At 32.6% G+C, this 15177-nt stretch overlaps 1 protein-coding gene across 1 annotated transcript; it reads left to right on the top strand.

Moving 5' to 3' along the window:
* Nucleotides 1-297: 297 nt before the first annotated feature.
* Nucleotides 298-15168, top strand: LDB2_2 (LIM domain-binding protein 2; the record flags this gene model as incomplete). Its single annotated transcript, XM_051219391.1, has 5 exons — nucleotides 298-1164; nucleotides 2708-3385; nucleotides 5138-5273; nucleotides 5313-5452; nucleotides 14983-15168. The coding sequence occupies 5 exons, from the start codon at nucleotides 298-300 to the stop codon at nucleotides 15166-15168; spliced, it is 2007 nt and encodes a 668-aa protein (XP_051066986.1).
* Between the last annotated feature and the right edge of the window lie 9 nt (nucleotides 15169-15177).

Genomic DNA, 15177 nt, shown 5'->3' with positions numbered 1-15177 from the left:
ATTTATTCTAATATTGACCACTATTCATATATAAGGTTTATGTTCATTGGATAAGTTTACACAATAAATAAGCATATATCAAATGACCTTAAAGATACTCCATAGTAAACAAATAAATATTTATTATCATTTATTGAAAAAGAAAAAGAAACATAGATCCAATAAACAAATGCATTAATGAAATCAGCTTATTATTATTGTTTATTCAATTTATATTTTCAGTTTGGAGCGAAATACAAAATTTTCAACTAATTTGAAAATCAAATTCAAAAGTCAAAATAATTTAGAGAAAAAATAATGGATTTAATACAATCAAACAAAGAAATTATACATAATTTCATTGAAGATTATGATGATGATATTAAAGGTGTTAATAACTCCACTATTACTACTACTACTATCACTACTGATGAGAATGATGATGATGATGAGGAGGAGGAGGAGGAAGAGGAAAAAGAAAACAAAGAAAAGAAAGATAGTGATATAAGTTTTATACAACGACTTGGCATTGAATTACAAAAACGTATTGGTCTATTACCTAAAGTTGAAATATTTTCATTCATATTACGTAATATACCTAAAAAATTAATAAGAATATTATGTGTTAAACCAAAATCTTATACAGAAATCTCACGTACAATAAGAGCAGCAAGAACAATGAAATTAATTATTAGAGCTTATAGCCATTTATCATCATCATCCTCATCCTCATCCTCATCATTATCATCATATAACTTATATGATACAAATAATACTGTATTCATTGATTTATCAGATTTATCTGATTCACCAAGAATTGAATTCATCAATAAAAAATGTCCAATTAATGGAAATGAATTAAATGGTTTAAAATTATTATCATGTGTTACTATGAATGAATTAATTAATTATCAAATTAATCATAATATTGAAATTAATCAATTTATTGATTCATATTCAATTAATAATACAATTATTGGTATCATTTTATCAACACAATCAAATCTATATAATCCATATAATGATTTAATCAATGAAATAATTTCTATACGTATAATTAATTGTCATGGTGATTTAATTGAATATTTAAATCAAAATGAAATTTTAGCAGCTATTTCAAATTTAGGTTTATTAGGTGTTGTTTATGATATAACACTTAGATATACACCAATTACATTAACAAAAGTAAGTAATTTACATTTATTATACATTATATTAAAGATAGTTATATCATATCACAAATGGAGTATGTTTGGTTATTTAACATAAGTATTATTACTATGGGACAACTCTATAGAGTTAGAACAATTTAAATAATGTTTATTGATGTTTGCTTGATAAAGCTTTACACTTTCACAATAGTCACTATAGTTTTTCTACTTCTGTAGATTTTATCTTTACGAAGTAAAACTAATCGGATGTAGAAAATATTGACCATTTTTCGTATGGTAATTCTCTTTGTAATATATATATATATATATATATATATATATATATATATATATATATTAGATAGATTTACTCATCAATATAGACTATGTTTATTAACCTTTTAGTTTTATTTTAAATATATTGAGTCAATATGATAATCGGAAGTATTTGAATTATATTATGAACTAAGAATCCCAGAAATAACGTAATCGGATCAAGAAGTACTAGATAAGCACAAACGAATGTACTGTATTTAGAATTCAAAATCAAGCATTCAACAAGTACAAAGAAACCATTAGTTCATTCAAACACCACAGTCAAATAGCATAATCTGTTTACTTGCATAGCCATTATACGATATTAGCAGACAATAAATCTTATTATTGGTATAAGAGTTTATGGAAATTGTTTAATTTTATGTTTTACGTTATGGAATGATCTTAGTTAGATAGCGATAGGAAACCAGTAAGCTTTGGGTAGGTACTTTATCTTAGTATGAGACTCCTCAACAGTGAACATTCCACCAGTGATTAAATTTGGAACCTTCTGGTCTCACTGCAATCTCTAGACCTTTGGATCATTGAGTTGTCATCCAAATGTTTAAATATCTATTCAAGGTCAGTTTGTGATGGTAACAATAAAATCCAACAATCTGAACAAAATGTTTACGCTAATAGTAATCACGTTTTCACTAGTGACTAGTTTCAAAAGGGAATTCTCGGAGTTATAGTTAGATGCTGTTACCATTAGACTTCAGCCATATCTGTTGTGAAGGAATTACTTACCGATGAAATTTTAAGATGGTTAGGCTATATCGCGAATCGATTGAAAATAAATGCATAAACTATTTGATGAAAACTTAGTAATTTAAACGTTGAACACCTACCATAAGACCTGACGTTAACGGACTCAGTCCTGGTTATAGGCATGGTGATACACTTCTGATAAATCCCATGCAAGGACGAAAAAACCATCAAGTACTTACTAATTTTTTTAATGGTTGTTGAAAGAGCTCCCGTTCGTGATATGAACACTAAATCCTATTACCGTGTTCACTTGAAAACATTATCATTCACATATTTCAAATAGCATACAATGAATACAATAAAGCAAAACACTGGATAAAATTATATTTTATGTGTTAAATAAACCGATATAAGGATTTAATTCATTATTTTCATGGGATTATATGAATGGCTTTCATTATTTATTTGGTAAATTGATACTTTTCAAAGTTGGGAAATATCCCACTTTATGATGTCATATATATTTTTTTTTGAAAAATGTTTCCTTTCAGGTGAATTATCGATTTTATAAATGGTCAAATTTATTGAACATTGAGAATAATATACTAAAAGATGCTATAACAACTAATCAATCCATTGAACTAATCTATTTACCATATAATAGTTGTCGTACTATTTCTATTAAACCATCAAATCTTGATTCAAATCAATTGAATACTAATGACAATAATAATACTGTTGCTGATACTGCTGTTGTCGATGATGACAATGATGTTGTTGATGATGATGATGATAATATTGATGGATCCGTAGATTTAAAAAATTGGAATATTGAAGAAGATGAATTATTGTTACGTACAACAAAACGTTGTTCACAAAATAATTATGATGATCATATTACTAGAGAAATAAAAAATAATAATCATAGTAATAATAATAATGCTAATAATAATGATCCTTCAATTTGTTATGATTCTGATCCACAACAATTTGTTTATTTGTTGGATCAAGTATTTGGACCATTCAGTGAAGAATTTATTGAACAACCAGAAAATACACCAAAATTATTGAAAAGAGCACATCATTATTTAAAGTGTAAATATTGTCCACATCCGACAATTATTCAGTATACACCATGGGCATTAAATTCATTTGGTAAATTTAATGAACCACTTAGAATATTAAAATTTACTATGGAAACAGACTTTGAATTAAATCGATTTACATTAGTAAGTGATATGCTTTGAAGTATATTGACTTAATGCATTCAGTTAGTAAATAAACAGTGTAACAATGTTCAGTTTAATTTTGACTCAGCGAACCTATTTTCTCAAAAAACAGTGTGTAATGTATTGATTGATAAGTAAAATATTAAAAAGAAACTATAGATGACCAAAGTTGATGATCTATATCAAATGACTGGGGGCCTACTCGAGTTAGAGAGGAATGATGTGACCAACCAGCTAACGTCGAAGTTATACCTCCCGGTTAGTATCTAACCTGGATTACTCCTTCGTCGTATCCAGGTCCTATGGCTACTTTGTTGACCGTACAACACAAACGAAGTTATTACAGAAATATATTGGCAAGAATGGGTACAAAAAACAATGTGATCATCACCACATGGACTAGTGCATGATGTTCAACTAACTGATGCGCGTTGGTTGCATTTGACCTTGACGAGGATCGGTGAACTGTTAGATGCTTGGTGATCCAACTGCTGGATGATTTGGTTAGGGCCTAACGACATTTCACTGGTCCTACAAAACTAACGAGCTAAATGTATGATTTATCATTTCCGCAAAACTAGAAGTAAATGGGTTAGGTCTCAAAGGGAGGTATTAGCACATCCTTTACTAAGGAGCCACCATTATTAGGAAATAGCTCTTCAACACCTCTCTGTTATTTATTATACTCCATTCGGTATCAGTTTGCGATGAATTTAAGTCATCAAATGACTCAAAAATTTCTAAACCGCGCATTAGTGGAAATATAATATAATCTAACGCAGAATTAATTTGTGATTATTACATTATTGATGAGCCAACAAATATGCATTCAAGATTTAAATAAGTAATTCTGTTCTAGGATTTACAAAATTTATTTACTAAGATGATTTCTTTGCATCTGTATCAGCACTGGGATCCAGGTACGTCCAGCTGATAACTCAGTAATAAAAAGGAACTTATGTTCCAGATTTTACCGCTAGCTAGACGCGATCCAAATACATTAATACTTCGAAGAAATATTCAACTAGTCAATGACCATTCTTTAGTTGGTCACGATTTCTATACAATTAACGAACGAATTATATGCAAACCCACAACCCGCCAGATCTTAGCGAATTTGAAAAGCCTTTGGATAATTAGAAACGATGGAGCAATTCCAATTAGGTTAACTTCAAGTGTCATTAACAGCACCAGAACGTAGCTTCTGGGAGCTAGAAGAAATCCCATTTGGCTGACTTTGATTGATGGTTGTCTCAGTCTGTAAGAAAGAATAGATACCCACTTGTGATAACCACATAGGAGTCACTCTGATTAATGCTTTGTCTATGTTTAATGGTTAACTGAGACGTGTAAACAGAAATCGAGGGAGAAATTAAGACAGTTTAGATTACATTTTCACACAATGTTTAGGTTTTCAAACATAGGCGTACTTGAAAATCTTCCATCTATAGTTTATTTCTTGAATCTATCATGAAAAACGTTTTACGACACTGTTTGACATTGAAAGGTGCAATAAAGAGGTTAACAAACTTTCCGAAGCCTCTTGAAACAAAAAACATTGTCAAATCAGACGGTTACCAGGAGTGGATACATAAAATGTCGTTCATCAAGTTTGCTCTCTATACTCTGTTTTATTTGCTCTCATCACAGATATTCTCCTGTTTACATCTTTTTATTATTGTCTAATTTGTGTGTTACTCATCAATTCTATTCTCTTCTTCTTTGACATTATTTTACAAATCTCATATTCAGGCGATCCATACAATTTTAAACATACTTCATAAGTTAGCCAACAATGAAATACCAAATTATTCAGTTAATCTTGGTCTACGAATACAATTTACACGTGGTACTCACAATAGTCATCTGTTAGGTGTTGGTTTAGAAAGTGATGAACAAAAATTAGGTCGTAAACATTTACTTTTAGCACATATCACATTTATGGGTTTAACAGGAAATGGACCAAACAAACTATGGAATGATGCAGCTGAACAAATTATTTTAACTATGTTAACTAAAATACCAACTTGTATGCCACAATGGAAAACAGAATGGCATGCTAAACAGGTAAGATTTAATTACATATCATATGAGGCTTATATTTTAGTGATAATTTCTTAAAGACAGTAACGAATCTGTGTGGAAATGAATTCAAGATTTTCAAATATCTTGATAGGTTTAATTTAGTTGATCCATGAGACCTATAAATTACATATACTGAGTCATGTGTAGTGATAGGTGTATGCTTCTACTTGTTCAATGATTGTTTGGCTGACATTATATCATGATGAAACTGACTTCCACGAAATGAGTACATATAGGCTAACATTAATGTATCATATACTAGATAACGTTAGTAGTTTGCCATATAATGGTTCGAATGTAATATTATAATTACTTTAATCCAAGCAAATGTAGCATAAAAACTTTATTTTCTTATCTCTTCAATTAATCTATACTAAAAAGTTGTTATTCTTCCCATATTTCCAGTAATATTTCAGAATCATTAATTACCAAATTTATTTAATCTTCCCATGTTTGCTTTCCTTGCAAACTTAAATACACATGCTTGCTGAATTATATAAGTGATAATATTGTTATCATGACTAACCTACTTTTTAGTGTCAAAAACCAACCACTGAGTCATAAGTTCGAATCCAGCTCAGTGGTATCACAAATCCTAATATAGTGTGTATGTACTATTTGGTAGAGAATATAAACCTGTACTTGTTAACCGAGTCACATACTTAAGTTTCCATATGTAAGTAGATGATTTATGGATGGGTTATGTAACAGATTTCACTTACTTTTCCGTCATGACTTATTTATTGAAACCCCGCGTAAATATAGCATCGGACACTTCATCACGCATATACAGAGGAGCAATTAATGTGTCATCAATAATTATCACAAATCTATTATTCCTTATGGCAGCTTGGTATATGATTACAGTGAAGTTAGTTCAAGATTTATTGTAAAATGAATAGTATTAAACGGTCGTCTTAACATCATTTAGAACATAATTGCTATTCTATACCAGATAAGGTTCAGAGCTCATAGATTTAATATTTTAATACAACCATAAGAGAAGTGAGACCTAAAAGTTCTGAATTCTACTGCAAGTGGAATTGTAAAAACACACTGTTGATCAGTTCTAAAATAGAACACAACGATTTTCATGATCATCAATACTTCCCCAGATAAGATCATTTCTAGATGACAACATCATCTTTGCATTTTTTTAAAAAGTTAACCTATTAAAATTTGAAGAATTGTTATATCAGTAAGATATAAACATATGTTCAGAAAAAAACATCTAATAAGTTACGTTTTACATGGAATGGAAAAACCTGGAAGCATTGCACGGCCATCTCGTCCTAGTATGAAACTTTTCAGCAATGTCCGTTCATGATCCAGCATGTGAGACTCAAATTCAGAACCCCGGCTTCGTGCGCGAACGCTTAACCTCTAGATCACTGACCCGGGACCCAATGGTGTTTATGTCTAACTTCAATCGATCCATGATCGTGAATGCACATTGCTGAGGAGTCTCATACTAGAATCAAACAAACGTCCAGTGCTTTCAGATTTTTAATGGTGATCTAGTTTACTTCGACTCATAAATTCAACTATTAAAATCACTGCAATTTCCGCAAACCCCCATTCTAATATCTAATTGTTTTCTTTTTTGCTTACTAAGTTAAAAACAAACTATCTTTAGTCATCTTAATGCAATACTTTCATATTCCCAATGCTTCCGGTTTATATATAATTAGTTTATCTTAAAATCGATAGATATTCAATGTTGTTACAGTTATTACAACCGTGTTTAATCGGGTAAATTGCCTACAGTCATCCATATACACACACGCACACTCACATAAAAACTCAAACATACTAAAACATTTCCAAATTTATGATGATACTGACAGAAATAAAATCTTACATAATTTGAATTCGTTATAAAGTTTTCTTAATACCTCAGTGATTAACTATTTTTTGATTATACTAGGCTACAATGATCATGATCTGTTAGAATAAACGATCAATAATATTGATCAGTAATATTCACAATTGTGGTGGTCTAGCATCAATCGGTTCATGATCTCAATCAAAAACTTAATAATCTCCACAACCCCTATACTAGTAATCAACATGTACTCACTAGTGACTAGCTTTGTGAGGGAATTCTCGGAGTTCTAGTGAGAAGTCGTGACCAGTGGAGCCAATCCTTGTCGGGTAGAGACAGGTATCTACCTCAGTACAACGAAATTTGTTTGCGCAATTTCGTGGATTGGTTGATGTTAGAAACTATCACCATTGGATGCCAGCTCAGTGGTCTAGTTGGTTAAGCGTTCGCGCGCGAGGTCGAAGGCCCTGGGTTCGAGTCCCGCGAGCGGGATCGTGGATGCGCACTGCTGAGGAGTCCCGTAGTAGGGCGAAACGGCCGTCCAGTGCTTCCAGGTTCTCAATTGTGGTGGTCTAACATCAATCGGTTCATGATCTCAATCAAAACCTTAATAATCTTCACAACCCATATACTAGTAACATATAAATCGTTTACTCAAATAATAATTATTAAATTTGAGTGAATTAGATTGGAAATTATTTTTCCTCATGAAAATCGATTATAATACTGTGAATTTCTTTCTAGAAAACATTTTTAAAAAATTGATCAGCTGTTTGTTTACAAATTCATAGTTTCATAAATTTACTTACGCCTTTTATGCTTCATGGAGGAGCATAAGCCTCCCATCCCAGAATCATCCACAGAACTCTGTCCAGGACAAAGTTAGTTTTGTAAAAAAGTGTATTTTCTGAGTAAAAATATAGTGACCAGGGTGATCAGCAGAATAATTATATTCATCAGATGATCTAATACATCGATTGATGTTATTATTTAATATAATTGTGTGATTAGAATCAACACCGGATTGATCGAACAACACAATATAGTTGAGATCATAAGTTAATTGAAGATTGATCACCATGGAAAACCTGAAAGCACTGGATGTCCGTTTCGTCCTATTGTGGGACTTTTCAGAAGTGCGCATCCACGATCTCACCTCGCGAGATTCCAACCCAGGACCCATCGGTCTCGCGCGCCAACGTTTAACCACTAGAATACTGAGCCGGCCGATATCCAACGGTGTTAATGTCTAACTTCAACCAATCCAACAAATTGAGCGACACATCCACCATTGTCTTCAATAAGTTACTACCTTACAACAGACCCGGTCGAATTGTACTGGTCACTGCTTCTCACTAGAACTACATGAAATACCTCTTGAAGCTAGTTACTAGTGAGCACACGATGATGATTAATATCAGAAGTGGTTCTGTGGAGATTTTATTAAATTTATAGTTGAATTCATGTGTCAATTGGAGCTAGACCAGCATGGAAAACTTGGAAGCACTGAATGGCCGTTCCGTTTTGTTGTGGGACTCCTCAGCAGTGCGCATCCGTGATCCCACCCCGTAGGATTCAAACCCAGGAACTATCGGTTTAGCGCGCGAATGTTTAACCTGTAGGCCGTCCAGTGCTTCCAGGTTTTCCATGGTGGTCTAGCTTCAACTGACTCATGATTTCAACTATTAAAATTACCACAATATCCACAAAAACCCCCTCTGATATGCCAATGAATTAAACTTGATCAACGCAATTAAAGACTGTTATAGAAATCACTATATGTATTGGTGGATGTATATGTAGGAAATTAAGTATAAATGAAAATAGTGAAGTGGGACAACTTAAAAACTTAGAAATGTAGAGAAAAGGAGTAATTATTTGGCAATGAAGCATAAATTAGATATTCAGATAATGAAATAAATCCACAGTTTGATATACAAATATATATGACAGTTTAATGAATGTCATTAAGGTCAAACAATGAGAATCACCTTTCTTCAATACAGAAATTAATTAGGAAGTGACTGAAGAAACTATTCAACTATAAGACTTAACAGTGATAAAATCGTTACGAAATAATTTAGAGATGTAAATTGCCGAACAGTATAAAACCATTGGGAAGAATCTGGAGCTTCTAGAATGATCTCATAATGGAAAGTGTAAAATCTATCTACTTGAAAAATAATCTATTTTTAAAACAACTATGATTACAGTATCCTAACACCTATGTTTGATAGAGCTTATTTACCACTGAATTATGGTCTAAAATGATGAAGGTTCATAACTCTGGTGTATATTTTCTTGGTTGTGCTATGATCGCAGGATTGAACAGTTTAACATTTTAAAGATTTGATTGTCATTCTGGACATTATTACTTCCTTACTTACCTACTTACTTACGAACATTTCATATACCTAAATAAATGGTTGCTCTGGTTGTCAGAAGAGGCATCAGCCTCGTGACTTCCGAAGGAACTCGGCTTTCATCATAAGGCTTCATAACTCTTCTAAATGAAAACCTTCTGACTCCCAGAGCAGAATTTTAGTGGTTCGAATAATGTTTTTCTGGTTAGCTTTTTTAGCGAGTTAGTTTTCTAAGGGATGGGGTCACCAACCCCATGCCCAACCGTCCTTCTTTATCCGGGCTTGTGACCGGCAGTAGCCCCAGAATGGCTCCAACCGGAGCCTAATTTTTTTATAGAAGTAAGATGTTTAGCTAATCCATCGGTATTCAGTCCGACTTTTCTGATGACCTTGTTTGTGAGTGCTTGTTTTTATCAGTTTAAAAGAAGGTTAGTTATTTTTACAGATGGTTTTACTCATCTGGAGAATCATAGAAAAACGGTAAGAAGTTGAAAGCTTAGAACAACTTCTATTTTACCAAAAAAAAAAACAAATTCAGGGCTTTTGGATCTATAAACTTTCAATAAATTCATTTAGTAAATAGCAGTTGTGTGATCTTCAAGTGACTAAAATCGATATGTATTACCAGAAGTTTTAGACATATACCGTGATCCATGAAGTAATTGAATTCAGTAATTAAACACCAAGACAGGTTGATGATGTTTAATCATGATCAACCTGTAATAATACACATTGACTAGTAGCAAAAATGATTTAACAGCAGAAAAAACACACAATTGAAAGTGGTCAGATTTTGCAATCATTACCACCTAGGAATTAAAAAGTAGTCGAAAGTTATTCATTAACTAATTCATTCCCAATATAGTACATTACACTCAATTTTTGAGTGGGATTCTTACTATTTACACCTCTGTAAATACATGTTGAATGTGATATAAAATCAGTTTAACTGTATTTCAGTCATAGTTTAAGAAATCCACGATTATATACAAGATCAAATCTAAAACGGTTGACTTTCGTAACAGTCATGATTATAAATCCATTTTGTATTGTTTGCTTGAATCTTTCTGTTGATGTTTAGGACTGCAATCGATCAGTCTCTTTTTGAGATATGTGTATCCTGTGTGCATTGCTTCGATATTTCCTTAAGTCACAAGCGCCATAAACTAGTGGCTATCAGGACTTCGTAGCTGAGTGGATAACACGATAGCGTTTGAAACGAACGATAGTGGGTTCGAGTCCTGAAATGGGTATCAACTGTGGGATGTAGGTACATCTAGCTGACGAGCCCCAAAAGGGACGAAACGCTCGTCCTGGATCCCACTGCTAACCACCATCTCTCTTTGCTTAGAATCGTGATTATATTTCAAACTATTCAGTTGGAATTCTCAATGACCTTCATTCTTAACTTCAGTCAATTTATGATCTATGATTATTCTTATTCAATGACACTCTCTTGATCTGATGATAAGTCGTGATAAAAATTCCGATTTCAATTAAACAGTCATCACAAATCCCCTATTTTTCTTTTAATACATCAAATATTGGATACAATAATAACAGTGTACAAGTCAATTTGAAACCATTTGACATCATCCATTTTTATGATTAACAAATTTTTGAATGAAATACGCTGCTAGGAAAGCCCTACTCACTGCCTTCTCGTGGCGAATGTCAGACGCTTCCATCGGGTTGGTGGAAACGGAGAGTCCACCTAGAGGAGTTGGAAAATCCTCATTCCAAACCAATAGTGTACATGGGCTTTAGGATCCTGAAGGAACAAATGGGGTATGAACCAATTGTTGTTCACCGACTACCATGTTACTGCATCTCCTGACGTTGCTCCACTGCCTTATGGATCAGACCTTTAGGTCGAAGGCTCTGGATGTGGCTCCCTAAGTAAGCCACCTGTTTTGGTTTGAGTACCCGGACAGTATTCCAGTCCTCACACACAAATCGAATGACTTATGTGGCTCATATCTATTTGGTGCCTCCTTGTACCAATGTTTAAATAAATAAATGACATTAATCACACCTATGATCTAAGATAAACCTATATTCAGTAGAAAATGAATCAACAATATATATATATATATATATATATATATATATATATGAGGTCATCTAAGGTCACTCCTAGCTACAGAAGCATACATACATACAGATACATAGATATAGATATATGTGGGTTTATGAGTTCTGATATAAACCGTTTGAGTTGAAATTTCTCTAAATCATATTTGTCGAATAAATGAATGGTGTCTAAGAAAACTGAGAGAAAAACTTCTCTTTTTATGTATATCACCTAGTTTTTTATGAATGTTAAAATGAATAAACAAACTATAGAAGTAGGTTTGAGAATGCTTTACCGATAAATTTCCATCTCCTAAAAGGTTTTCAATTATTTAGATTGAATCTATGGAGAGTAATCAATATTGATAAAATTAATCAAATGAGAAAGTTATTATGGATGATCACTGATAAAAGTGGATAATATTGGTCAATTATCATTGAGTTCTGATATAACAATCAAACTCATTTTAATATTCACCCAATTTCCACTCGTTGTGAATATGAACAGATAGTAGAAGTAACAAACAGTATGTATAGTTATTCTCCATAGATTTTACAGTCTTATTTAACTGAACAGTCCAAAAACGAAGTACCTGAACTGATTTCTGGCTTATTACAACAAGTGAACCGTAACTATAAAAATGCAGAACGATCCTTCTGGTACTCAAAGAGTAAATCATCCTAATTCTTTAAGTTAGTTAGATAAGGTTCAGTAAATAGTCGTAGTTGAGTCCGTTATGCAAGTTTTAGAAATATAGCATGTACCATATGTTAGAATCTTGGTTAGAGACATCTACTACCAGATTTGAGACGTAGTTCAAATATTAAAAGCATCAACTTGTAAGTTGAAATGGGATTTAATGAGACCGAAAATAGGATTTCATGAACCCAGATCCTTAGAACCGATTGTTTATAAGGTGGTGATTAATCAGAAGAGAATCGGTTGCTTACAGAGACACATAGAAATTTAGAAAACAAGGAGGACTAAGTTGAAAAAACTTAAATGTTACTGGAGGAACACAGATAGTTGTTATGTCCTTGATCTGTCTACCTACTACAATGCAGAGGATAACTCGCCTAAATCGAGATTAATACCTTGACGCGATAAGCTGACTGGTTTAATCTTGAGGCTAGTATACGTGAGTTCGAAGTGAGACCAATTACTTCAGGTAGAGAGATGAAAACTATTCTATTATCTGATTAGCTGACAAGCGCTTGGGAGAGAGAAGACAAGTCAACTAGAACACTACTCGATTTATTTCCAATTCCGATCTGGTTACGAATTCAGATTACTGTAAAAAGATACATGAATAAATAGATGAATAACCGGACCACAACGCATAAACAATTAGGAAAATACAATCACGTTCAAAACTGGGGATTAGGGTAGAAAATAGAATACAAAAGATTACGTTTAAATTACAATAGCTTTGGGACAAAAAGGGCTATAGCAGTGAATGATACATCAAAAAAAGCTTATGATCTGTAGACTAAACTAGGGACAAAAATAAATGTTGCTGTTTTACAAGCTTTGAATTAAAACGAAATAACGCCCCCAAAAATAGTTTCCATAGTTTGTCCGGGATTCTTGTTTCTCTGTCCACGTCAATAGTTAACATTTCGAAATTACCAAAAACTATCAAATGATACTTTCTCTTTATGAAATCGAAACAATAACTGGATTAGAATTGATTGACGTCGTGAACTGAGAGCTCAATCACACAACACCATAAATAACTAACTAAGGAAGGTGATCATTTAATATTACTAACCTTATACCATTTTAAATCATACTGGTATTTAGTAAGAAAAGCTTCACTTATACCTACCTACCTTACAGGTACTACTTAACTCTTGAACCTGTAAATTGTTAAACAGTCATGGAATTCTGATATGGTAATCTTTTCAATTTATTCAAAAGTATTGTTTTACAGGACTTTACAGTTTGATTTTTAACTCAATATAAAGGAAAGGTTACTCATTGTTGGTTAGTAATAGATTAGCAAAAAGACATACGATTTATTTTAGGTTTATTGATTTTCATTAGCTGTTTAGTTACTATTCTATAATCGATTACAAAGTTTCTGATAAGAGACTAAAGTCTACTAGGCAACTACTTTCATTTTGGAATCGATACACTCTGTTACATCGTGGTGAATAATTAGAAGAGATAGAAGTTTATGAACTATTCAACAGATGGATGATTGTATACAGTAATTTTATAATGGCTTAACTGTAAGCTATCAATTAACTATTGTTATATGTTTTATCGTTCTTAAATTACCGTTGATTTATTATGGACTCATCGCTCCATTTTTTTATCACATTGGGAGTTTTATTCGTGGTGATTTGTGGTCATGTAACTGATATATTTAATCTTGTAAACGTTTAAGTCAGATTAACAAATAATAAGTAGAAGGGATATCGGTTTGTTATCCTTGTGTTCTAGATGACATATAAGGATAGAAAGAGCTGTATAGATTTCTGGTTGTCAGTTTTGTTTTTTGACCGAACGTTTCATCAATGAGCTATATAATCTAGTGACTCAACCAATGGAGCATAAAAAGCTGAAATCTTAACAATCTGAATTTTATATAATCAATCTAAAGTAGTTGGCTACAATGGTTTTCTTTTTAATCTACGAAAGTTTTTGAAATGGAATTACGTCATTTAACAGTTGAAAGATAAGATAATGTTTGGAGGTAGTCAATAGGGAACCCTGGACCCAGGTTTCGGGCTCTTTGACACTCTTCAGCAAGTCGTACCTGTAATCTCGAGGGAACTGATGCGCCCTGACGGATTCAATCCCGTGTCACCCAGCTTCATAGTCAGTGACATTACCATTGGGCTATCCGGGCCGCGACCGATATCCTTAAGGACTGAAATGTATTCACAACTGATTGACCACCGGGTGGTGATCAATGTCATGTGTGTCGGATCATTCTTAGTGCGGATCGAATATTATCTCAACATAATACGCACAATGTCGAGTCACCTAGACTGGTGGCCACATTGAAACTTGGTCGATAGGATCCGATCTGTACGAAGAATATCCCAACACATGTGACATTGATCATCACCCAGTGATCAATCAATTGTGAGTTGAAAGATGTTGATAGACTGTTGCTTGAACACTGAATACCACACTGGTTAGTATTCTTTCGTAAAAAATTAATTATATTTAACGACATTAAACTCGGCTCATTTTTGTTTTGTTTCTTTTTTTTTTAAATTACTATTATTATTGAAAGGTTTTACTCAATAAATTTCGTGAAGCATTTAAACAAACAAGTGAACCATTTAAACAATTAATTACTTTGGCCGATCGTGATGGAATGTTTATGAATAAATATTTAGCATCTATTTTTTATTCAAAATCAACATTCTATCATAATTTATATCAATCTCAAAGAAATGATTACTTGGCAACTATTTAAAAAAAAAAA

This window comes from Schistosoma haematobium, chromosome 4 (genome assembly GCF_000699445.3).
Source record: "Schistosoma haematobium chromosome 4, whole genome shotgun sequence".
NCBI classification, from domain to species: Eukaryota; Metazoa; Platyhelminthes; class Trematoda; order Strigeidida; family Schistosomatidae; genus Schistosoma; species Schistosoma haematobium.
Note: the sequence above shows the minus strand (reverse complement) of the source record. Positions and strands in the feature narration are given on the sequence as shown.